The sequence below is a fragment of the Salvelinus alpinus genome, chromosome 38, assembly GCF_045679555.1.
Source record: "Salvelinus alpinus chromosome 38, SLU_Salpinus.1, whole genome shotgun sequence".
Taxonomy (NCBI): Eukaryota; Metazoa; Chordata; class Actinopteri; order Salmoniformes; family Salmonidae; genus Salvelinus; species Salvelinus alpinus.
Genome location: NC_092123.1, coordinates 2652350 through 2679176, shown reverse-complemented (window position 1 = coordinate 2679176; position 26827 = coordinate 2652350). Strand labels below are relative to the sequence as shown.

Genomic DNA, 26827 nt, shown 5'->3' with positions numbered 1-26827 from the left:
CACCAAGACTCTTCGTAGAGCTGGCCGCCCGGCCAAACTGAGCAATCGTGGAGAAGGGCCTTGGTCAGGGAGGTGACCAAGAACCCAATGGTCACTGACAGAGGTCTAGAGTTCCTCTGTGGAGATGGAAGAACCTTCCTGAAGGACAACCATCTCTGCAGCACTCCACCAATCATGCCTTTATGGTAGAGTGGCCAGACAGAAGCCACACCAAAGTAAAAGGCATATGACAGCCCACTTGGTTTGCCAAAAGGCACCTAAAGACTCTCAGACCATGAGGAACAAGATTCTCTGGTCTGATGAAACCAAGATTCAACTCTTTGGCCTGAATGCCAAGCATCACGTCTGGAGAAAACCTGGCAGAATCCCTACAGTGAAGCATGGTGGTGACAGCATCATGCTGTGGGGGTGTTTTTCAGCGGCAGGGACTGGGAGATTAGTCAGGATCGAGGCAAAGATTAACAGAGGAAAGCACAGAGATCCTTGATGAAAACCTGCTCCAGAGCGTTCAGGACCTCAGACTGGGGGGCGAAGGTTCACCTTCCAACAGGACAACGACCCTAAGCACACAGCCAAGTGAGTGGCTTCAGGACAAACTCTCTGAATGTCCTTGAGTGGCCCAGACAGAGCCTAAAAAACGTTTTTTTCTTTGTCATTATGTGTGTGTAGATTGATTGTTGGATTGTTTTTTTAATCACTTTTAGAAAAAGGCTGTAACCTAACAAAATGTGGAAATAATCAAGGCGTCTGAATACTTTCCGAAGGCACTGTACATCCTGGAATAATCAGCTGCTGAGACAACACTGAAAGAACTCCTCAAATTCATTACATAATGTAGAGGTCTTGAGCGCAAGACAGCAGTCTTAGCTATGTGTTACCCTGGGAAACAGACACATTCCGGAGAATCCATCTCACTCTGACTCTGTGGGCGGGACAGACAACATGGCACTGGTTTTCTCTAGGGATTTCAGAGGCTACATTTGGAACTGAAAAATGGGTGTTGACACAGACTTAAAAAAAAAAAAACTATAAACTGAAACAGCCGTTGATTTAGGATGTACATTTAGTCTTCCTTTAATAATTCCAACAATACATTACATTTCTGATATGTATGATTCATCTTGACAAAATGTCAAGGTCATAATAATCTGCAACCAAAATGATTGACAAGGGACACAATTATTCCATTGGTTATTTATTCTCAAAGTCTGATGTTTGTGGAAAAGGAACAAATGGTGGTGTAAAAAAGAAGAGACAGAGAATATCTATTTTAGGCCCCCAGTTCTACGCAGTCTTGATAAACAAAGAGACATTCTGGAACAAAACTAAACAGAACAGGAAGGCCGTGTCCCAAATACCCTATAATGGTACGACTTCCTTGTTAAAAAGAAGTGCAGTATATAGGGAATAAGGTGCCATTTGGGACAAAGTCAAAAACAACATGAGCTCTGTGAACTTCAAGGCCTTCATGACACAACAGACTGCTGCGAGAATAAACCACAATAAAATACCCAGTTTCACATTGGCCACAATATAGACTAGCAAATCATATCTACAGCAGAATAGCAGAGACTGGTACAGACGCAGCTTACTTCACTATAGATCACCTGAACATGAACGCTTTGGCACCCTCACGCCGTACACCACCTCATTGGCTGACGTGATGTGATGTCACAGGATGGGAGAGAGGAGAGGTCATGAGAGCAAGAGAATGTGAGAGAGCAGGAAAGACAGAGAGAGCGAGGAGAACCGTAAAGGGGCTAGATGAAGAGACTGGATACATAGAGAAAAGAGAGAGGAGACAAAGAACATGCTGTGATGGAGTAGGTCCATTCCTTCCTCAATCCCTCCAGTACCCCTGCACACTGTAATAACAGTACTGGCACCGTACTGATCTGTATATAAGAACGTTATATAACTCTATTCTCCTGTTTCTTTTCTTTTTTTCTTCTGTCGCATTTCACGTGTTTTATTTCTTATCTGTATTACTACTGTTATTGCGCATTTTGGGGAAAGAGCCCCCAATTAAGGTTCTCTCTGTACTGTTTTACACCTGCTGTATCCTGTGCATGTGACAATAAAACTTGATAACAAATCATAATAGCAGCACTGAAAATATAGCTTGTCTCATGAAATTGAGCACGACGTTTAAAACGATTTCAAACGACGTACATTTTCCAAGTTTCATGGTCCTTTTGAAAATGGACCTAAATGTAATGGTACGACCAGAGATGATTATACGTCTGTGACTCGAACTACAGTATATTGGAGTGTTGTCCAATCTAATGTAAAGTATAAATGTTATTTAATTTGTTTCCTTTTGACATTCTCACTGTATATATAAAAAAAACGTTCATTTTTAAACATTCCTTTTAACAAAACACATGCAAAGTATTCAACATCTATGAGACAACACAAATAAACACGAGACCGACGCTTAATAATTGTAGTACCTCAAAATCGTGTTGATTTGTCATCAATACTAACCACCGCATGCTCTCATTATCAAAACATACATAATATTACATAAACTTTGTATAGGCATAAATAAACTGCAGCTATATACATTTTCCAGTTGACTCCATATAAAAGTTCAATCTACTAAGGCTGTGACTATACCAGTATTGCAATTTTTTTCCCATGGCATTTTTTTTTTTACACGAAGCAGACAAAACTCTTTGGTCTTTTAAAAACCTGCTTTATGTAAATAATCTGTGCTATAGCATGGAAAATAAATACATGTGACTCTGGGTGACAACACAATGTGTATTTCCAACATTAGGGCTGTTTTTCTAAAGAAGTGAAATCCGCTTTGTGTTTTGTTTCTTTGCCACGCTACCAACAAGTATCGCGTTACTGATATCGTCCGAGCCCTAGCGTCTATCTTAGTTCATTCATTTAACTCAAATCAGATGATCTTTTCATTTTCCCATTCGACATGGTTATACTGTTGAAATAAGGAATCATTGTTTAATTTGAACTATTTCACAGTCATTGTCCAATACCTGTTAGACATTCAGATCCAGGACATGGAAACTGTGTGTGCAATAATGTGCAAAGATCCTTCTGAGGCAAAACCCCACAACTTGCCTTTGCAACCTAATCGTTCACTTTAAAAAGGTACATTCATCAGGAGTTTAAAACAACAAACACTGTCCTTCAGGTTCTATTCAATCAAACGGACAACCCAGTTTCTAGGATAGGTCAAAAACAGCATTATTCCTGTACAGAAAATGAATTGGTATTGACATCATGTAGTTTCACTGGTAAAGGGATACTTAAGGATTTTGGCAATGAAGCCCGTTATCTTTTTTATTTATTTATTTTACCGTTATTTTACCAGGTAAGTTGACTGAGAACACGTTCTCATTTGCAGCAACGACCTGGGGAATAGTTACAGGGGAGAGGAGGGGGATGAATGAGCCAATTGTAAACTGGGGATTATTAGGTGACCGTGATGGTTGAGGGCCAGATTGGGAATTTGCCATCTACTTCCCCAGTCCGATGAACTCATGGATACCATCTTTATGTCCCTGCATCCTTCATCCAGTACGAAGGAAGTTAGAGGTAGTTTTGCAAGCCAATGCTAACTAGTGTTAGTGCAATGACTGGAAGTCTATGGTCACAGCTAGCATCTGGTACCATAGACTTCCGGTCATTGCGCTAACGCTAGTTAGCAACTTCTTTCAAACTACATGCAGAGACACAAAAATGTTCAACTGGATCTGGGGAAGTCAATAAAGGGCTTCATTGCCAACATCCTGAAGTATCCCTTTGATTAAGTTGGTCAGCACATTCATCCAAATGTGCATACTTGCTGCAAAGGAATGCTAATTTAACTTATCACACTAACCAGTTTCATTGAACTTGCCACACGTCTACCTGACACTGCTAGTGACTAGTGTTAGTCTCTAGAATTGGTGGATCCCTTTTATTCTCAGGCAAGAGAGGACGCCTCAGCCAGCCCGTTGAAAGACCCCTGGCTTTGCTGCTTCTCAGTCCCCACAGATACCTCAGACCGTGTGCTATTCTTCAGGGACGTGTAATATCATTACCGTTCATGTCTGTCTGAAAGGCAGATTGACAATTATTGTCATAAGTCTTGTCCTGGAGGCAGAACTGAGCGATTTCCCCTTAGATAGGCCATCTGCTGAGTCAAAATCGTCTATATTATAAAAATGAATGAAAACAAAAATGTGCTTTTGATCTTAAGGTTAGGGTTAGGCATTAGGGTTAGCAGTGTGGTTACGTTTAGGGTTAAGGTTAGGTTTAAAATCAGATTTTATGACTTTGTGGCTGTGCCAGCTAGTGACCACTCTGCAGAGCTGCCTCTAGAACAAGATTCATGATGAAAAACGCTGACCTGCGTCTGAAAGGGCTGCTCATGGTGTAGTGTACTAGTCTCCCCACTGTGGGGAGTGTTGCTCTGCTGCGGGGCTGAGGAACAGGCGTTGGCTGCTGGTGCTTTGTCAGTGTGGGGAAAATGCATATACAGTCCCTCTATCTGGCTGAGGTGGTCTGTGTGTGGCTCGGAGGTGGTTTTAGGCTGCTCCTGTGACACGACCGTGGGGCCATCGGTGGCCCCCTGCCTGTTGGGGAGTGAGAGGAGTGAGGGAGCTTCACTAGGGGCTTTGGGTGTGGGGTTCAGGTTGGCTGAGTTGTCCATCTGGTAGTACCCTGATGAAGGGTTGTGGTAGTATGAGTTGGGGTTAGCGTGGTTGGTGTTGGTGTGTGTCCCATCAGTGTAACCCAACACAGAGGAGAGAGAAACCACCTCTGTGTGAGAGACTGGGGGTCCACTCACCCCCTCCTCCATAGACTCACAGTCATCTTCCTCCTCCTCCTCCTCTTCCTCCTCAGAGTCACTAGTGTGCAGGCTGTCGGTGCTGCAGTCCGAGAGGCCGCTACATAAACTACTACCATCGTCCTCATCCTCGTACTCCTCCTCATCATCTTCCTCATCTTCGTCCACTTCCTCTTCCAGATGCTGCTCTGTGTCGCTGGTGCTCGGCAGGTGCATGATGGGAGCCTGCAGGACTGGGATGTTGTCAGACATCAGGGGGTACTGCAGAGCACGCTGGACAGGGACGTTGACTGGTAGTTCTCCATGGTAACCATTGCCATTGGTGACCTGCGGTTGTTGTTGTTGCTCGCGGCTCTTTTCCAGCTCCAGCTTCATGATGGTGTGCAGGAAGTGGGTGCGAACACGGATGGGGTTGAACTCGATGCGGCCTGTGCTGTTACTGCAGCCCTCCTTGCTGCAACCGCACGGGAATGACATTCGATCTACCTGTACAGACAGACAACCAACGCCTCAGTTAGCCTCCAATACTGGACGGTTCCCGTTTCCAATGAATAACGAACACATAGACAGATGCATAAGCATAGCAGACGGTCAAACAGACAGACAGGCAAAAAGACAGGCAAACAGCCAGGCAAACAGCCAGCCAGCCAATAGCGGGCCAGCTAGCCAGCCATCACTTAACAGGCAAACATACTGACAGAGGTAATTCAGGAGACCCTCACCACAGCTCCATTTACCTGGCACTTGATGCCGGCCAGGCTGCAAGCGCAGGTCGCGGGGTGGCACAGCCCCCTGCAGTCACAGCCGCACTCCTCCCGGGACACCCGGATGGCCCGCAGCTCGTGCTTCTCCTCCACGTCGATGCGTCGCACCCCGGACGCCCGGAGGAGAGCGCGGCGCCGCCTGGTGGTCATCGGCTGCAGGAAGAAGTACTCGTCCACCTCTGTGTTGTCCAGGTCGATGTCGTCCTCTGAGATGTCGTCCAGGGTCAGCGACTCGGCCTCGTCCGACTCCACAGTGCCATTATTGGTCAGCTGGAGGAAAAACACATGAGTAGATGGTGATGCTCTCTAGTGATGCACACTGAGTATACCGAACACCTTCCTAATACTGACCGCTTGTGTTAGCGCATCCCCTTGTGTTGGATTAGAATCACTGCGATAACGCACCTTAGAGTGCTAGTGAATACACTGAAGAAATACATTATAAGGAATGTAAAGGTCATTTGGACTAGAAAGGACTGTGGCACTCAGGTTATTCATGTGATTTGTCATTAACCTTGAATTCATAACCTAGTCCTAATGCTACCCTGCTTTCCTGGTTATCCCCGGCTTACAAATGGGAAAACATTCCTTCCTCATCTCTCTGCTATGTTAGCTGATTTCTAGCACAAAAATAGCTGCCATGCTACACATCGATGGACAATGTAATGCACTTGGAGAAGTGCCACTGTGAATGCTTTATGCAATCTATTTTTAATAAACTGCATTTGCCACTGCACTGCCGGATACTTTAATACAAAGGCATTAAAGGCACAGTCCAAACGTTTAGTTAGACGGAGTTGACTACCTTTAGTTTGATGGAGTTGACTAGGCAGAGTTGATTACTTTGAGTTAGATTCATTTGACTACCTTTAGTTATATGGAATTGACTAAAGTTGACTAGCTTTAGTTTGATGGTGTTGACTAAAGTTGACTACCATTAGTTTGATGGAGTTGACTACCTTTAGTTAGACAGAGTTCACTACCGTTAGTTGGACTAATGGTTCCCAAACTTGGGGTCGCGACCCCATGTGGGGTCACCTGATATGAAAATGGGGTAGCGGGAGAATTTCCAAAATCCTGAAGAAAAACAATGTACACTAGCGTTCAAATGTTTGGGGTCACTTAGAGAATTCCTTGTTTTTGAAAGAAAAGCAAATGTTTTGTCCATTAAAATAACATCAAATTGATCAGAAATACAGTGTAGACATTGTTAATGTTGTAAATAACTATTGTAGCTGGAAACGGCAGATTTTTTATGGAATATCTACATAGGTGTACAGAGGCCCATTATCAGAAACCATCACTCCTGTGTTCCAATGGCACGTTGTGTTAGCTAATCCAAATGTATCATTTTAAAAGGCTAATTGATCATTAGAAAACCGTTTTGCAATTATGTTAGCACAGCTGAAAACTGTTGTCCTGATTAAAGAAGCAATAAAACTGGCCTTCTTTAGACTAGTTGAGTATCTGGAGCATCAGCATTTGTGGGTTCGATTACAGGCTCAAAATGGCCAGAAACAAAGACCTTTCTTCTGAAACTCGTCAGTCTATTCGTGTTCTGAGAAATTAAGGCTATTCCATGCGAGAAATTGTCAAGAAACTGAAGATCTCGTACAATGCTGTGTACTACTCCCTTCACAGAACAGAGAAAACTGTCTCTAACCAGAATATAAAGAGGAGTGGGAGGCCCCGGTGCACAACTGAGCAAAAGGACAAGTACATTAGTGTCTAGTTTGAGAAACAGACGCCTCACAAGTCTTCAACTGGCAGCTTCATTAAATAGTACCCGCAAAACACCAGTCTCAACATCAACAATAAAGAGGCGACTCCGGGATGCTGGATACATTATGTCAGACTAATTTGCAATTGACTCTCATAGCCCCACATTAAAAGTATGTGATGGTCACAAGAATTTTCAGATATCAAAATAGGGTTCTGGGTTAAAAAGGTTTAGGAGCCCCTATGTTAGAAGTAGTTGACTACTTTGAGTTTGATGGAGTTGACTAAAGTTGACTACCTTTAGTTAGATCGACTTGACTACCTTGAGTTTGATGGAGTTGAGTTTTTCCTCTTTGAGGTGGTCTCGCAGCATGTCTCGGTGGCTTCTCTCCTGCTCCACGGCGAACTCCCCCAGGGTGTAGCGCTGCACCCAGCTGTGGCGCGTGGACATGCCCAGGGTGCTGCCACCCTGCGTGGGCACGCTGGTGAAGCCCTGGCGCCGGCTGAAGTAGTACACCGTCACACTCTCAAAGTGCACGTTGCGCACACGCAGGCGCTTTTCACACCTCAAGATAGAAGAGGCTGTTAGAGGGAGGGATAGGGAGAGAACGAGGGATGAGAGAAAAGGAGAGAGAGTTGGATAGAGAAGGGGAATTTAGAGACAAAGTATCACTATATAAATGTTTAACTTTATTTATTGACCCTTTATTTAACTAGGCAAGTCAGTTAAGAACAAATTCTTATTTACAATGACAGCCTACCCCCGGCCAAACCTGGACCGCCCTATGGGACTCCCAATCATGGCCAAATGTGATACAGCCTGGGTTTGAACCAGGGACTATAGTGACAGCTCTTGCACTGAGACGCAGTGCCTTAGACCACTGTGCCACTCAGGAGCTCTTGAGTGAGTATTGCTGCTATTGATCTCCCTATGGACCCCTTGAGTGAGTTCTAGCATCCCTAACATCCTCCCTGTCATCTAAAAACCCACAGGGAGCAGGAGCTAGGGGAGATCACCCCCTATGACTCCTAAAGAGAGATGAAATCACACTACTCCCAAGAGTTACTTCCTGTTTCTCTCTATCATTCGAATCCCGCTGAGGCTCTCTATGCTGGTGGTGCTTGAAGGAATCGCAGCTGATTTGAAAAGCAGTAGGTGAGGAAGAGGTTCTCGTAACTGGGAGTTTTTTCTACTGAAAAGATGGAAGGCTACTCACTAGCACAATGTAAGGCGCTATTTCATTCACTTGGGGTCAAATAGTTGACAGTGTTGTCCAAAGTTGGCAAAGCTGGCTTTGTTAGTTAAGCAGTCAAGTACATGCAATGCTGGGTAAGCAACTCACGGGTGACGGGGGTGGAGGGGCCTGGGTTGACGCTGTCGCTGCTGTTCCCGCTGTCGCTGCCAGCGGAGACCTCGTCATCGGACCCCCGGAGAGAGAGGCAGGGGGAGGGGCTATCCACCTCCACCTCCTCAAACTTCCTCTTCAGGATCCCACTCATCCTGCCGTAGGTCTACCACCCAACGTCTGCCCCTGAGAGAGAGAGAAAGAACGTGGTAAGACATTTTATTACCGTTATTGCACAAGAGTGTAGATGGCCGCTGAGCAAACCCATGCTACTGTACATGGTTGCTCAGTTAATGCCATGGTGGGCATTGATCTCTCCCAATAGGTATAGGTGATGAGAGTATGCACGTCGAGTGCATAAAAGTAAACTTAACATTATGACTATAACTACTGTTCTCTGAAGGAGGGAAACGAGGTACACCTTACTATGGGGAGTCGCACTCTCGCGACTTCGGTTGAAGGATCTACAATCACGCCTGATAATACCGCTCTTCACTGAGCCCAGGAACGGGCGGCACGGGGCCAAACAGGTGTTGTACCTCGTTTCCCTCCTTCAGGGAACAGTAGCCCAAAGCGAGAGCATGTGCGCACTGCTCCCCAGAAATAGAGAGCGTGCCAAGGTTAGGAGGACGAGAGACAGTCTCTCCCCGTCTGTTGATGCACACCACCACTCACATATTGTTGGTTCTGACCAGCACAAGCCTGCCCGATAAAAGCACGGGGAAGTGAGCGCCGATATACCATTAGGAGCTCTGGGTAATTGATATGGTGCACTCCACACCAGTATACATACCTCCCGAATCGAGTTGCCTTTGTACAGCAGACCCCACCCTTGGGGGGATGCATCTGTCGTGATCACCTTGCCAGATATAACTCAGCCCATGTGAGCTCCCTGACAATAACAGAGGGTCCCACCACTGGGCCAGGGCCCGAAGGCCTGACAGGGACACCCAAAGCGTCCGCGTTAGACTGCGAGATGCGTCCAGGTGAGTGGCTAGCATTCAGCGCTGGAAGGGCCACATCAACAATAGCCCCACGGTAACGATCAATCATCCCCAGTAGGCATAGCCACTGGCGAAAATGCACTGTGTGATCCAACCGAAATTTGCCTAAGCAGAGCCGGAACCCGGACACCCTCCACAGGGATAGAAAAGAGCGATATGCGAGTGAGTCTAGCTCGAGACCCAAAAACGGTATGTGCTGAGATCTTTTTCTGGTTTCTTATGAAGCCTAGAAACTCAATACGGGACAGTAGTATGGATGTGTGTAACACTGCGTGCCCCCTCGACTCTGCCGCCACCAGCCAATAGGTTGTAAAAGCCGGCGGCGCGTGAGCATTCTGAGTTTGCAGTCTGAGGTGCTTGCTGAGGGCATGTAGGTCTAGAATGGGATGCAAAGTCCTGTCCCTTTTCGGAACCAGGAAATACCGTCTGTACCAGCCATCTTGTATTTTCAACATAGGAACCACTCGGATTGCCTGCTTCTGGAGACGGGAGGGTATTCCCTCCCTCTAAATGGGGCTGAGGACTTGGCAACAGTCGAAGTGATGCTGCAGAAGCATGGGAGACAAATTGTAGCATGTACCCTGATGTCACTGTTCGCATGATGTAGGGGGACTCTGTTCGGAGCAGATAGTGAGCCTCCCGTGAAGTGCCATCTGAAGGGGTGGGATGCCACTTTGTGGTCTGGGAGAGATTGGTTCTTCCTCCATTTCCACCACTCTTGTATGAACGCGGAGGGACACTTTTCATTGAACTCACATGCAAGAGACACTTTTGACACCCATGAACACTGGAAGTAAACCTACTGACCAGCCATAGGTACTGGCGACAAAGCGCCTTTTAGCCTAGCTGGGAATGGAACGGTCTCTTACCCCTTCTGTGGTAAGAGACCGGGGCGATTTGTAATCAAATCTAATTCCCAGGAATGAAAAGCTTGGAGCTGGAGACAGCTCATTTCAGGGTTCATATGAACCACAGAGACTGTTGAATAATAGCATGGCCGTGTCCAGCACTTCCTGTCCCTCAACTTCACTACCAACCACCTACAGGGCCTACAATCTGTATCACTATAAAACTAGTAAGGACTAATAAGATACAGGCAGGAATCAGCAATGAATCCCAGTAATGAGCCACCTATGGCGAGGGGTGCCGCTTGTGGACAGAGCGAATTGGCCAACTTATTACCCGTGGAGACTGATATACCCATAGTGTAACGGAGACAAAGTCGAGAAGCAGGTGAAATGTTTAATAAAACATGGAACGAGACAACATAACAGTAGCATCTACACATAAACAATAATGACTGGGGAAAGAGCCTAAGGGAGTGCCAGAAATAGGGGAGGTAACAGAGTCCAGATGTGCCTCATGATGACGTGCATGTGTGCGTAATGATGGATCCCAGGACCGGTGGTTAGTATACCGCCGACGTTGAACACCAGAGGGGAGGAGCAGGGGTAGACGTGACAGTACTCCTCCTCCTCCCCGACGCGCGGCCCTGAGGACAAGGAGCGGGCCGGGTGATGAAGATGGAAATCACGGATGATGTTGGGATCCAGAATGTCGTCCATCGGACCCCAACACCGCTCCTCTGGGCCATTCCCCTCCCACAATGTCAGGAATCCAGTAGAGATCTGACGGTGTCCGGGGGGGGGGCATCAGCTAGGGGACCAGGAACCACCGGCCTGAGAAGGGATACATGAAAAGAAAGTGAGATACGGTAGTCAATGGAAAGCTGTAACCTATACGTCCCCTTGTTGACCCTCCGGAGAACCTTGAACGGTCCCATAAACCAGGGGCTCGGCGTCTTACATGGCAGGTGGAGTGTGAGGTTCCTGGTAGAGAGCCAGACACTATCCCTAGGGTGGTACATGGGGGTTGCACTGTGGTGGCAGTCTACGGTGGACGGCACGTTGGAGTCTCATGCGAGTGTTGCTCCACACTTCTGCGTGCCTGAACCACTCAACCGCAGGAGCTTCGGTCTGGCCCGGGGTCCACGGAGCCAGGGCCCGGCTGAAAACCCAGAACTGGAAGGGGGTCAACCCAGTGGAGGAGTGACGTAGCGAGTTCTGGGCGTACGCCCATGGAAGGAATCGAGCCCACTCTCCCTGACAATGACTTTTCAGGAACCTCCCCAGTTCCTGGTTATCCTCTCCACCTGCCCATTGGACTGAGGTCTATACCCGGAAGTGAGGCTGACCGTGACCGAGCTTCTCCATAAAGGCTCTCCATGCCCGTGACGTGAATTGGGGGACATGGTCGGAGATGATGTCCTCCGGAAGGCCATAATGTCAGAAGACCTGTTGGAATAGTACCTCACCGACCTGGAGAGCAGTAGGGAGACCAGAAAGAGGGATTAAAATGATGACAGGATTTTGAAAATCTATACATAACCACCATGAAACCGTCAGAGGGGAGATCAGTAACAAAGTCAATGGATAGATGGGACCAGGGACGCTGAGGCACGGGAAGGAGTTTCCCCGCTGGAGTGTGCCGGGGGGGATTTGGTTTGGGTACATACGGAACAGGAGTTGACGTAGCGAGTGACGTCCTGCGCCAAGGTGGGCCACCAGTACTTCTCAAAGCTGGATTGGGTAGTGTGAGAAATACCTGGATGTCCAGCAATGGCAGCTGTGTGCCCAGGTCAGCAGCCAATCCCTTATCTCCGTGGGAACGTAGACGCCCTCGGGAGGACAGTCAGTGGGTGCGGGCTCCCTCTCCAGAGCCTGACGAATGTCCACATCTACGTCCCAGACCACAGGAGGGTGATATTATAGGTGCATTCTGAACAGGACCCTCTCCCGAATCTCAGAGACGGGGCATCGGCCTGGGTATTTTGAGCAATGGGGCGGAGGTGAAACGTCCCTTGAGTAGATGGAAGGCCTCGTCGGCTGCTGGGCTCCACACCAACCTATGGGGACCACCCTTGAGGAGAGAACCACTCTCTGAGAGGGGCGGTGACGGCGCTGAAGTTCCTGATGAAACTGCAGTAGAAGTTGGCAAACCCCAAAAACCATTGCACCCCTTTATGGGGGTTGGGACTGGCCATGACCTGACCGCATCTACCCTCTTGTCGTCCATTCTCACTCCCAGCGGGCTGATATGGTAGCCTAAGAAGGAGACAGCCTTCTGATGAAATTGGCACTTCTCAGCCTTGACGAACTGGTGGTTAGCCAGGAGGCGTTCCAGGACTGCTCGAACGTGAGTGATGTGATCCTCTAGGGTACACAACCACCTGGCATCCAAGCACGTCCCTGAACACCTCGTTAACAAATGCCTGGAACACTGATGGATCATTGGCTAAGCTAAATGGCTTCACCAAGTACTCATGGTGGCCAGACATCGTGCTAAACAGTTCCCGAATGTGGATGAGCTTGTATGCACTCCGCAGTTCGGTAAAAAAAACGGGCCCCGCGGAGCTGTTCGACAGCTGTCGGAAAACAACGGGAGAGAGTAACGGTACTTTGTGCTGATTTCATTGAGTCCTCTGTAATCAATACATGAATGTAACCCTCCATCTTTCTTGGTCACAAAGATGAAGCCAGCTGATGCAGGAGAAGAGGACGTGCGGATGAATCCTTGTTGGAGCGCCTCTTGGATGTAATCCTCCGTGGCCTGGGTCTCAGCCACCGACATAGGATGAGGAGGAAGACAGGTGGCGCAGGTCTTGGAGAATACCTCCTCCAGGTCCTGGTATACCTGGGTTGTTGGGCTGAAGGGCAACCACAGGACTCAACCGACGTAGAACCAGCATTCGGGTGACCAGTCTGATTCTCATCCTCGACCATGAGATGGTGGGGTTATGGCATTGAAGCCAAGGGAGGCTGAGGGAGATCTTGTGAACTGGTAATGTAGAAAGGGATGTTCTCCTGATGAATGGACTCCACGGTGAGGGTGAGTGATTGGGTGATGTGTGTAATGGTTCTGGATCCTAGTGGCCGACTATCGAGGGCTTGAACTGGGAAAGGAGAGGAGAGCGGGTATGAGATGTTAAGAGAGGAGGCAAGGGTCTGGTCAATAAAGTTCCCTGTGGCACCGGAATCCACTAACGCTGTAGACGCAGTACATGCGGGACAGTCAACTAGTATTATGGACACCAAAAAGAGTTTAGCAGAAAGTGATGAAGATGGAATACTCACTCCTGCCCCAGGAGGTGGAAGATCACGTAACTCTGCTCTTGTGGATCCCGGATTAGGAAGTGCCGGACACCGCTGGAGCTGGTGCCCTCCTTGACCACAATACAGACAGAACCCCATCTATCTCAGTCTGCGTCGTGGGGAGGCATGTGACCCCTAACTCCATGTGTTCAGGCTCTGATCAAGAGTGTTCACTGAGAGGGAGAGAGAAGCGATGAGTGCCAACGCTGCCGAAGTAGGATATCCAGACGGACGGCCATCACAATGAGTGCGTCCAAGCAGAGGTTGTCATCGACAGGCCAGTTCCGTCTGGACCTACTTGTGCAGACCTCTTCTGAATAGTGTACGAAATATCCACTCGTTCCATCCGCTGGATGCTGCTACTGTCCGGAAGGTGAGCGCATACTCGGCAGCCGTCTGGTACCCCTGCCATAATTGGAGTAGGCGCTCACCCCCCTCTGCTCTCCAGGGATGATCGAAGATGCATTTGAACAGAGCCATGAACCCCTCATGAATCTAGCTCCTACTCTCCTCTGCTAGACGGCCGTGGCCCATTCCAACACTCGCCCAGTCAGCAGAGAAATAACCTCGGCAACCTTGGACCTCTCGTTGCTGGGGACTCCCATTTGGTGCATAAAGTAGAGGGAGTACTGAAGTAGGAAGCTACGGCATTTAGATGGGGTGCCGTCATATTTATCCGGGAGTTGGTCGCGTAAGCCAGCTTACTTATTGCTATAGCCAGGCCAAGCAATTCGAAGAATAACTAATTGTTTGTGATTGGGAAATGTATGAGAACCATACAAACTTCAGAACACAACATCCAGTGGGTGAGCACTCTCTACCACTACGGGACAGTTGAGATGGCACGACGTCAGACTGTCTCGTCTTCCAATTGTGTTTTCGCCAGGGTGCGACTCACCATAGTATGTTGTACCGAAGTTGACTGACTGATAGGGAACACGCATCAAGGAATGCACACACGTAATCACCTGCACTGTGCATGCACACACACAGGACTCATAGAGGGATGTTTTAGACATAATACACAGATGTTGCAGTGGCAGCCCTGTCCCACCCTTCCCATCCCACTCCACATACAGTACAGGACATCTCGCAGTCATACTGTGTTCAACCGTGTTGCATCTTGTCTAGCCATCTTGTCTCAAGAGGACCACAATGGAAATAAGTCCCAGACGTTATTGTGTGTTATCCTCCATGATGTTACTCATGCGCATGTATGGCTTTTCAAGTTTTATGTGTTTTTTTTTTTTTTTAAATGGTCGAGTGAATAAACTAAACTTCAAACACAACCCCCCACACTGACAGTATGGGGAGATGGTGGGAACTGGGTAAGGGTTTCCATGGCTATATCTAAGCATCATGTACCAACTTCCTGCACTTCATTTCAGTCATGTATTCTCATTCCCATCCTCAGAATCCAGCGCTCCGTACACCATGCTACCTATTCCTTGAAAACCCTGCGGTGGTTGCCATGACAACAGTGTCATCGTATACATGTATCTTATTAAGAGACATGTTAAATTCAGACAGTCGTCGCCTGATATAGACATTATGGATACTATGTGCAAAACAATACCACTTAAAACTATGGTTTACTGTCCACACAAATCCCAATCTCATAATAAATGCCTCCTTACTGATGGCCACAAAACAGGACCTGAGGCTGGGAGCTTCTCCCTCTGTGAACTGGTACCGGATGACATCATGCACCACAACAGAACACAGGAGCAGACTACCCTGCAATGGCAGTGAGAGAATCTCTCTCTCTCAAGAACTGTAGCTGTGCAGCAGGACATACACTGGGAACACAACGCTGCATACGCTCCCTCAACACCAGGTGCTACAGATAGTGTCCTGTGCTGAATGGATCACATTCGTGACTTTCCCCCATAAAATGTAAAAGTACCAAAGGTGAGGAAATATTACCGCCACAATTCAATAATGTATGTTACCACTGACTGACCTGTGTCGTATCGCCTTGCAAACTCCAGGAATCCTCGAGTGCATCCCCACACTATTCACTACATAAATGTCCACATCGACAGGGCTCCCAGAAGAACAGACCTTGCTGCTACCCTCTTACTCTATTGTTTAGCACCTGTCTGGCGTTCACAATCTTTCTCTCAATCAAATTCAATTCAAGGGGCTTTATTGGCATGGGAAACATATGTTAACATTGCCAAAGCAAGTGAAGTAGATAATATACAAAAGTGAAATAAACAATAAAAATGAACAGTAAACATCACTCACAGAAGTTCCAAAAGAATAAAGTTCTCCCACTTAAAAAGATGAGAGAGGCCTGTAATTTTCATCATAGGTACACTTCAACTATGACAGACAAAATCCAGAAAATCACATTGTAGGATTTTTTATGAATTTATTTGCAAATTATGGTGGCAAATAAGTATTTGGTCAATAACAATTATATACCCTTTGTTGGCAATGACAGAGGTCAAACGTTTTCTGTAAGTCTTCACAAGGTTTTCACACACTGTTGCTGGTATTTTGGCCCATTCCTCCATGCAGATCTCCTCTAGAGCAGTGATGTTTTGGGGCTGTTGCTGGGCAAGACGGACTTTCAACTCCCTCCAAAGATTTTCTATGGGGTTGAGATCTGGAGACTGGCTAGGCCACTCCAGGACCTTGAAATGCTTCTTACGAAGCCACTCCTTCGTTGCCCGGGCGGTGTGTTTGGGATCATTGTCATGCTGAAAGACCCAGCCACGTTTCATCTTCAATGCCCTTGCTGATGGTAGGCTTTGTTACTTTGGTCCCAGCTCTCTGCAGGTCATTCACTAGGTCCCCCCGTGTGGTTCTGGGATTTTTACTCACCGTTCTTGTGATCATTTTGACCCCACGGGGTGAGATCTTGCGTGGAGCCCCAGATCGAGGGAGATTATCAGTGGTCTTGTATGCCTTCCATTTCCTAATAATTGCTCCCACAGTTGATTTCTTCAAACCAAGCTGCTTACCTATTGCAGATTCAGTCTTCCCAGCCTGGTGCAGGTCTACAATTTTGTTTCTTGTGTCCTTTGACAGCTCTTTGGACTTGGCCATAGTGGAGTTTGGAGTGTGACTGTTTGAGGTTGCGGACAGGTGTCTTTTATACTGATAACAAGTTCAAACAGGTGCCATTAATACAGGTAACGAGTGGAGGACAGAGAAGCCTCTTAAAGAAGAAGTTACAGGTCTGTGAGAGCCAGAAGTCTTGCTTGTTTGTAGGTGACCAAATACTTATTTTCCACCATAATTTGCAAATAAATTCATAAAGAATCCTACAATGTGATTTTCTGGATTTTTTTCTCTCATTTTGTCTGTCATAGTTGAAGTGTACCTATGATGAAAATTACAGGCCTCTCTCATATTTTTAAGTGGGAGAACTTATACAATTGGTGGCTGACTAAATACTTTTTTGCCCCACTGTATACAGTGTTGTAACAATGTGCAAATGGTTAAAGTACAAAAAGGTAAAATAAATAAGCATAAATATGGGTTGTATTTACAATGGTGTTTGTTCTTCACTGGTTGACCTTTTCTTGTGGCAACAGGTCACAAATCTTGCTGCTGTGATGGCACACTGTGGTATTTCTCCCAGTAGAAATGGGAGTTTATCAAAATTCTTTGTGGATCTGTGGAATCTGAGGGAAATATGTGTCTCTAATATGGTCACACATTGGGCAGGAGGTTAGGAAGTGCAGCTCAGTTTCCACCTCATTTTGTGGGCAGTGGGCACATAGCCTGTCTTCTCTTGAGAGCCATGTCTGCCTACGTCAGCCTTTCTCAATAGCAAGGCTATGCTCACTGAGTCTGTACATAGTCAAAGCTTTCCTTAAGTTTGGGTCAGTCACAGTGGTCAGGTATTCTGCCACTGTGTACTCTCTGTTTAGGGCCAAATAGCATTCTAGTTTGCTCAGTTTTTTTGTTAATTCTTTCCAATGTGTCAAGTAATTATCTTTTTGTTTTCTCATGATTTGGTTGGGTCTAATTGTGTTGCTGTCCTGGGGCTCTGTGGGGTGTGTTTGTGTTTGTGAACAGAGCCCCAGGACCAGCGTGCTTAGGGGACTCTTCTCCAGGTTCATCTCTCTGTAGGTGATGGCTTTGTTATGGAAGGTTTGGGAATCGCTTCCTTTTAGGTGGTTGTAGAATTTAACGGCTCTTTTCTGGATTTTGATAATTAGCGGGTATCGGCCTAATTCTGCTCTGCATGCATTATCTCTCTCTACCCCCTCTCTGCCTCTCTCCCTCTGGTGTTGCTTGCTGTCAGCTTTCTCAGCCAGCTTCTCTATCCCCTCTAGCTCTCTCTCTCTCTCTCTCTCTCTTTCTTTCTATTTGTATCTCTATTTCTCTCGCCCTCCGTTTCTCTTGCTCTCGCTCGCACTCTCTCCCTTTCCACACAAAGACTCGTTGGCTTGTGCTGGCTGAAGTGCCGAAGCCTGACTGAGGTAGAGGAGGAAGCCCTTGGAGATCACATAAAGAGGAAGAGGATAGAATGAAAGAAGAGGAGAGAGAGAGATGGGGAGAGAGAGAGAGAGAGGGGGGGGTGTACTCAGACAATTTCAACAAAATAGCAAAAAGGGCAAGGAGACAGATCTGCAATACGAAATCTCCCTTTTATAATCCCAAACCCTGCACTGCCCCTGTATAACAGACAGACACAACACCACTGTGTCACTTTACAGGCTCAGGTTGCCACAAATAGCATGGAGATGAGTGACAAAGCTTAGTGGGAGGCACCGTTGCCAGCCCCTGTCCTGACCCTGTCCACAGACACTCAGTCTCGATTGTGAATACGGGCCAACTGTCAACTCAACTTAACTCACTGCCCTAAAATACCCTCCTGCATTTCCTCTCTTCCTCTCTCTCTACTTCCCCTTTCCTCTCATCTCTACTCCTCCTCCTACATTCATGTTTGGATTCATTGGGTTAATGGTGTGTGTGTGTCACACAGCAGAGAGGAGCCCTGACTCACTCACTGCAGTGAGACTGGTTGAATTAGCGCTAGGCTAGCTAGCCAGCCTCCATTCAGCCTACAGGCAGGGAGGTTGAGAAAGGAAGCCCTCTCTAGATTCTAGAAGGACCTCACAGAGAGGGTCAGTTAAATGGGAACGGACCCTAATGGCATCTGGCGCTGAAGAAGCCTACTGCCGCAGACATGCACAAATACTACACACACACGTGCACATACTCACACACACGGAGGCAGGCAGACACACACAAAGACACACAGACCTGTCTTCACCTCTGGGCACAGGGAGTACAGGGGAGCAGGGCTGGGTACAGGGGAGCAGGGCTGGGTAGGGCTGGGTAAGGCAGGGAGTACAGGGGAGCAGGGCTGGGTACAGGGGAGCAGGGCTGGGTAGGGCTGGGTAAGGCAGGAAGTACAGGGGAGCAGGGCTGGGTAGGGCTGGGTAAGGCAGGAAGTACAGGGGAGCAGGGCTGGGTAGGGCTGGGTAAGACAGGGAGTACAGGGGAGCAGGGCTGGGTAGGGCTGGGTAAGGAAGGAAGTACAGGGGAGCAGGGCTGGGTAGGGCTGGGTAAGACAGGGAGTACAGGGGAGCAGGGCTGGGTAGGGCTGGGTAAGACAGGGAGTACAGGGGAGCAGGGCTGGGTAAGACAGGGAGTACAGGGGAGCAGGGCTGGGTAGGGCTGGGAGTACAGGGGAGCAGGGCTGGGTAGGGCTGGGTAAGGCAGGAAGTACAGGGGAGCAGGGCTGGGTAGGGCTGGGTAAGGCAGGAAGTACAGGGGAGCAGGGCTGGGTAGGGCTGGGTAAGGCAGGAAGTACAGGGGAGCAGGGCTGGGTAGGGCTGGGTAAGACAGGGAGTACAGGGGAGCAGGGCTGGGTAGGGATGGGTAAGGCAGGAAGTACAGGGGAGCAGGGCTGGGTAGGGCTGGGTAAGACAGGGAGTACAGGGGAGCAGGGCTGGGTAGGGCTGGGTAAGACAGGGAGTACAGGGGAGCAGGGCTGGGTAAGACAGGGAGTACAGGGGAGCAGGGCTGGGTAGGGCTGGGTAAGGCAGGAAGTACAGGGGAGCAGGGCTGGGTAGGGCTGGGTAAGGCAGGGAGTACAGGGGAGCAGGGCTGGGTAGGGCTGGGTAAGGCAGGAAGTACAGGGGAGCAGGGCTGGGTAGGGCTGGGTAAGACAGGGAGTACAGGGGAGCAGGGCTGGGTAGGGCTGGGTAAGGCAGGGAGTACAGGGGAGCAGGGCTGGGTAGGGCTGGGTAAGGCAGGAAGTACAGGGGAGCAGGGCTGGGTAGGGCTGGGTAAGACAGGGAGTACAGGGGAGCAGGGCTGGGTAGGGCTGGGTAAGGCAGGAAGTACAGGGGAGCAGGGCTGGGTAGGGCTGGGTAAGACAGGGAGTACAGGGGAGCAGGGCTGGGTAGGGCTGGGTAAGGCAGGGAGTACAGGGGAGCAGGGCTGGGTAAGGCAGGGAGTACAGGGGAGCAGGGCTGGGTAGGGCTGGGTAAGGCAGGGAGTACAGGGGAGCAGGGCTGGGTAAGACAGGGAGTACAGGGGAGCAGGGCTGGGTAGGGCTGGGTAAGACAGGGAGTACAGGGGAGCAGGGCTGGGTAGGGCTGGGTAAGACAGGGAGTACAGGGGAGCAGGGCTGGGTAGGGCTGGGTAAGACAGGGAGTACAGGGGAGCAGGGCTGGGTAGGGCTGGGTAAGACAGTGAGTACAGGGGAGCAGGGCTGGGTAGGGCTGGGTAAGACAGGGAGTACAGGGGAGCAGGGCTGGGTAGAGCTGGGAAAGACAGGGAGTACAGGGGAGCAGGGCTGGGTAGGGCTGGGTGAGACAGGGAGTACAGGGGAGCAGGGCTGGGTAGGGCTGGGTAAGGCAGGGAGTACAGGGGAGCAGGGCTGGGTAGGGCTGGGTAAGACAGGGAGTACAGGGGAGCAGGGCTGGGTAGGGCTGGGTAATACAGGGAGTACAGGGGAGCAGGGCTGGGTAGGGCTGGGTAATACAGGGAGTACAGGGGAGCAGGGCTGGGTAGGGCTGGGTAAGACAGGGAGTACAGGGGAGCAGGGCTGGGTAGGGCTGGGTAAGACAGGGAGTACAGGGGAGCAGGGCTGGGTAGGGCTGGGTAAGACAGGGAGTACAGGGGAGCAGGGCTGGGTAGGGCTGGGTAAGGCAGGAAGTACAGGGGAGCAGGGCTGGGTAGGGCTGGGTAAGACAGGGAGTACAGGGGAGCAGGGCTGGGTAGGGCTGGGTAAGACAGGGAGTACAGGGGAGCAGGGCTGGGTAAGACAGGGAGTACAGGGGAGCAGGGCTGGGTAGGGCTGGGTAAGGCAGGGAGTACAGGGGAGCAGGGCTGGGTAGGGCTGGGTAGGGCAGGGAGTACAGGGGAGCAGGGCTGGGTAGGGCTGGGTAAGACAGGGAGTACAGGGGAGCAGGGCTGGGTAGAGCTGGGTAAGGCAGGAAGTACAGGGGAGCAGGGCTGGGTAGAGCTGGGTAAGGCAGGGAGGGGCTGGAGGGGACTGAAGGAGATGTGAGGGAGTTGACTTTATGGAACAATGTTTCCTCTTCCTATCCACCCACCCACACCCACCTATACAAATGTGCTCTTTCTTTCAATTTGAGTTGAAAATGTTGCTGGATTGCCAGAACGGAGAGAGAGAGAGAGAGAGAGAGAGAGAGAGAGAGAGAGAGAGAGAGAGAGAGAGAGAGAGAGAGAGAGAGAGAGAGAGAGAGAGAGAGAGAGAGAGAGAGAGAGAGAGAGAGAGAGAGAGAGAGAGAGAGAGAGAGAGAGAGAGAGAGAGAGAGGTGGACAGACAAAGACTAAGAGAAAAATCAAAAATTAGACTAGGCGCCATCGAACAAATCACGAAACGATGACTCCATGCCATTCATATGTTCTGCCATTATATTTCAAATAGACATGAGTCATGAGCAATACCAGACAGAGTGCTGTATCTCCCTTATTCAGAGAGCTGTATCTCCCTTATTCAAAGAGTTGTATCTCCCTTATTCAGAGCGCTGTTCTCCCTTATTCAGAGAGCTGTATCTCCCTTATTCAGAGAGCTGTATCTCCCTTATTCAGAGCGCTGTTCTCCCTTATTCAGAGAGCTGTATCTCCCTTATTCAGAGAGCTGTATCTCCCTTATTCAGAGAGCTGTATCTCCCTTATTCAGAGAGCTGTATCTCCCTTATTCAGAGCGCTGTTCTCCCTTATTCAGAGAGCTGTATCTCCCTTATTCAGAGCTCTGTTCTCCCTTATTCAGAGAACTGTATCTCCCTTATTCAGAGCGCTGTATCTCCCTTATTCAGAGAGCTGTATCTCCCTTATTCAGAGAGCTGTATCTGCCTTATTCAGAGAGCTGTATCTCCCTTATTCAGAGAGCTGTATCTCCCTTATTCAGAGAGCTGTATCTCCCTTATTCAGATAGCTGTATCTCCCTTATTCAGAGAGCTGTATCTCCCTTATTCAGAGAGCTGTATCTCCCTTATTCAGAGAGCTGTATCTCCCTTATTCAGAGAGCTGTATCTTCAGAGAGCTGTATCTCCCTTATTCAGAGCGCTGTATCTCCCTTATTCAGAGAGCTGTATCTCCCTTATTCAGAGGGCTGTATGTCCCTTATTCGGTGAGCTGTATCTCCCTTATTCAGAGGGCTGTATCTCCCTTATTCGGTGAGCTGTATGTCCCTTATTCAGAGGGCTGTATCTCCCTTATTCGGTGAGCTGTATCTCCCTTATTCAGAGGGCTCTTCAGAGTCAATACGGTCTTATAATGGTACCTTGGGTGAGTGTGTGTGTGTGTGTGTGTGTGCAGCAGCTACAGTTTACCCATACATGAATGAAAACTGGTTGCTATAGCAATACCAGACATATAGCACCCAGACAAACATCCCAAATCCCACAGCCTAACGAGAGAAGGAATACCCTTTCATCATAACCCAGCGCACCACTCAAATCCTATAAGGGACACTTGAACATCCATCCATCTAAATTCTACCTAGACATGACTGATATAGTATTGGGGAGGGTTGACATTCTGTCAGTATGCACTCACAGTCTAAACTTTAGACTTTAGACTCTAAAGCTTTTGGAGAACAAAGACCAACGTAAGATAATGAGCTATTTGCAAAGTTAATCTACGGACACTTGTCTCATGAGCTAACGCGTCACTGGAAATCAATTCAGTCTCTAGAAAATGTTAAACAAATGCACTCAAACGAGAGGTCTAACATAGATTAATTTACCACTGAATAAACAGTGGCCTTTACCACTGCACAAAATATGGCCTAGCTGTTGGAAGCACAATAAGAGGAGATAGTGGAGACGTCCAATTCCTACTGTATGTTTCGTTTCCTACAGCGAGTTAGTGAGCCCTTTTCGCTGCTCTCTTCTCCCTCTCTTCTCCTAGTGACTGGTGGAAACTAATATTGCTGCATTTAAAATCTGCTACTGATTTCTCTCCCAGCCTCTGCTCTCGCTCTCTTTATCTCTCTCAACATCCCTCTCTCTCTTTCTCTCCTCTCTATCTCTCTCACCCACACTTCCGCTTTCTGTCTATTTCTCTCTCTTTCTCATTACAACTTCTCTCCCCATTTCCCTCTCTTTCTGTGCTTCTCTCTCTATCTGTTTCTCTCTCTCTTTCTGTGTTTCTCTTTCTCTATATGTGTCTCTCTGTTTCTCTCTCTATATGTGTGTCTCTCTCTCTCTCTTTCTCACTCTCTCAACATCCCTCTCTCTCTCTCTCTTTCTCTCCTCTCCCTCTCTCTCTATCCATATCCATTTCTTTCTCTCTCCCTTGCTCTTACTCTCTCTCAAATTATCTCTCTCCAATCAAACGTGGAGCAAGGGGATGCAAAGTAATTACCTCGATGACTGTGGAAGGTGAGCGGTGCTGTGTATCTCCTGTCTGCATTCTGTCTGCTAGTTTATTTCATGGAAAGTCTCCAGACAGAAGCCTTAAAGAGGTGTGATCATGGTTGGCTATGATTGGGGGGTTGGAGAATTAGTTTACTAAACCTGCAACAACAAAAAAAGCGATGAACATTTGTCCACTAAACCAAGTCAAATACAAAGAATACTATACATTTACAGTGGTTTGCTAGGTCATAATATATATATTTTTATTACACTAAATAATCCCAAATAATGACTATCTCTTACAAGTAATGAACGTGTGAAATGAATTAATCCCAATTTCAGCTGACCTCAGTACCCTGGTTAATTCCTAGATGTTACCTTTTGTAAGCGGCTTGTCCTCTCCTAGGGGGTGAACAGCAATATGCTGCTGGAGACTGAGTGAACATTCCAATCAGCTGCCATGGCAACCAGCCACGAGGGGGAGGGGGGAGTGAGGGGAGGGGGGTGGAGGTGAGGGGAGAGCACTATGCTGAAGCGTGAGTTGGACTGGGAAGTATACCACATCTCACAAAGAAGAACTGTTATGTATGCTAGCCAGGAGAGGCGAGGACTATAGATACAATATACAGTGTGGTTGCACACAATAGTTATGGAGCTGTATCAATGACAATACAGAATGATCCATTGAAATATAGAATAGTAATACAATTCTACATGTAAAATACAGTATAGACTATCATATTATTACTATGCATTATGAAGCATTCATTGGAAGTGTAACTAGAATACTATATTTAACAGACAATGATGCAGCCGCTTTCGCTCTCTCTCTCTCTCTCTCTTCTCTCTCCCTCTCTCTTCTCTCTCCCTCTCTCTCTCTCCCTCTCTCTCTCTCTCCCTCCCTCCCTCCCTATGAAATGTTAACAATGTATCCTTCACCTTAATAATATACAGTCAAAGCCTGATGAAAACATGGCATGACCTCTAGTAATATAATTTATGCATTGGGAATTGCTTGATGATGGATTTGATAGACAGATGTTGACAGATGGAGAATCAGGGTGACCTTTACAGAGTGTGTGTGTGTGTGTGTGTGTGTGTGTGTGTGTGTGTGTGTGTGTGTGTGTGTGTGTGTGTGTGTGTGTCTGTGTGTGTCTGTGTGTCTGTGTGTCTGTGTCTTTGCATTGTATTGTGTAATAACACCCCATACTTCTCCAGCTCTATTTTCTCTCCCCTGATATCTCCTGTAGAGATAATAACCATGGGGTGGTGGACAAAGAGAGGCTCTACCCAGATAAATCAAGCATCATTCAGCCTGCACTGGCACTTAGCTGCCCCACTCACGACATGATGGCTTGTCCCATCAGGAACCTTTTAGGAAACGCCAGACAGCTAACAGGGCTGCTAGTTGGACAGACCTTATATGGAGTTTATGTTTAAAATCAGTCTATACAAACTGGAATAACAACGCTTGGACAAGTTAAAGCCAACCTACCTTAGATGCTGAGAGATCAGGTTATGTTGTTGGCATGAGAAGTCGCTGGCCTGTAAGGAAATGCACACAGGTGAGGAGTGATGAGCTAATGTATTCTTATTTGACAATGGCTGAAATATAGCGAGACACAATTCACTGATAGTGTGGATTGGGTTCTCATAGAAACTACTCATGCAGTGAGACACAGCCTATAGTGAGAGTTTGGCTTGGGGAAGTGGAAAGCAGGCGTAGCTGCCCCCCCCCCCCCCCCCCCCCCACTACCCCCTCCTCCCTCTTCTCCTCTTGTGATGAATAATTGGTTCCCAGGGGACTCAGGAGTGGGGCCCAGCAGTTCTACACACACAGATGCCCTTTCTCAACAGACTGACTGGGGCTGTAGCCTCCTCTCTGCAGCACTGAAGTGTAAGTGTGTGTGTGTGTGTGTGTGTGTGTGTGTGTGTGTGTGTGTGTGTGTGTGTGTGTGTGTGTGTGTGTGTGTGTGTGTGTGTGTGTGTGTGTGTGTGTGTGTGTGTGTGTGTGTGTGTGTGTTTATGTGTGTGTGTGTGTGTGTGTGTGTGTGTGTGTGTGTGTGTGTGCGTGTGCGTGTGTTTACAAGAGCATAGATTATTTATTTTTTTTATCAATCTGTTGTAACTAATCATAACCTCGGAATAAGTTAAACAGAAAAGGTTAAACTATGATGTCATTAATTATAAATGTTTTGGGGTACTAGCATATAAACTACAGCTTATATAAAACCAATGTCAAATTGTTTTAATAATAAAACATAGTGGTGAAACCTTTTGAATGAAAACATAATGTAGTTATGCCTGTGACAAAGCAAGAAAACCTGAAGGCTATGAGGCCTCTATGACAAACCACGTATCCTACAACAAAATGTACTATTCTATTCCAAAACACTTTATATTTGTAAAATATGTGCATTGTTAGCGTAACATCTCTCAAATCATGCACTCACTCAGCTTGTTTAAAATTCAGATAGTGAAAAAGCACAGTAATGCGCTCATGGTATCGCGGTATACAGTGCTATATAGGAATTGAAAAGGCTAGCGGGAAAGACTAATACAGAGGTATCAAAAACAGTGACTTACCAATCATGTTGTCAAACCATCACGAAAAACTGGCAACTGTATAAAATGATGTCCTGTATTGGCTAAAATAAACGAATGAATAGTCTCAATGACAACTGTTAAATTAAAGGCTAATTGTCAATGCAACTTAAATTATATTTGCGCACCATACACACAAACGCATAACAGAGTGATATGGTCCTGTAACTGATTATGTTGTAAAACAATTAGTAGGTTTTGCAGCACGACAGATGCATGGAGGATTTTTCGGCTGCGCGCGCTGACAATGGTGGAGAGAAAGGGGTTGACACGAGCGCTACAGGCAACGTGACTACGGTTAGCCAATCATTTCCAGGTGAATGAAATTATACGTGGACTACCAAAGTGTTGGCTACTGTAGCAAATAATTACACGTTTTTGAAACATGGTAGCTTATCTTTGAAAACATAAAACAATATTTTTGTCAACGCCAACAAAAATAATTGTGGTCTTTGGTCTTCAGATAAGAAGCTGTGTGTGTGTGTGTGTGTGTGTGCGTGCGTGCGTGCGTGTGTGTGCATGCGTGCGTGAGGGTGTGCGCGCGTGTGTGTGTCAGCTATGGATTTGGTGCGGTGGAAATGTTTTGCTGCCATCCAGTGGAAAGCTTGGCTAGACTCTCAGCAGGG

The 26827-nt window shown here is 47.7% G+C and overlaps 1 protein-coding gene across 3 annotated transcripts; it reads right to left on the bottom strand.

Annotated features, from left to right (window-relative positions):
* Nucleotides 1-1179: 1179 nt before the first annotated feature.
* LOC139566311 (cysteine/serine-rich nuclear protein 3-like) lies at nt 1180-26468 on the bottom strand. Of its 3 annotated transcripts, XM_071387422.1 has the most exons (7): nt 26184-26468; nt 25093-25142; nt 23605-23756; nt 8631-8819; nt 7610-7869; nt 5527-5838; nt 1180-5290 (listed from the first exon to the last, which is right to left on the bottom strand). In XM_071387422.1, exons 4-7 carry the CDS (start codon nt 8785-8787, stop codon nt 4283-4285), a joined length of 1737 nt encoding a protein of 578 aa, XP_071243523.1. In that variant the 5' UTR covers nt 8788-8819; nt 23605-23756; nt 25093-25142; nt 26184-26468; the 3' UTR covers nt 1180-4282. The 3 variants fall into 3 exon arrangements, with proteins under 3 accessions (XP_071243523.1, XP_071243522.1, XP_071243524.1); XM_071387421.1 differs by lacking the exon at nt 23605-23756; XM_071387423.1 differs by lacking the exon at nt 23605-23756 and having other exon boundaries at nt 5542-5838.
* Nucleotides 26469-26827: the final 359 nt, after the last annotated feature.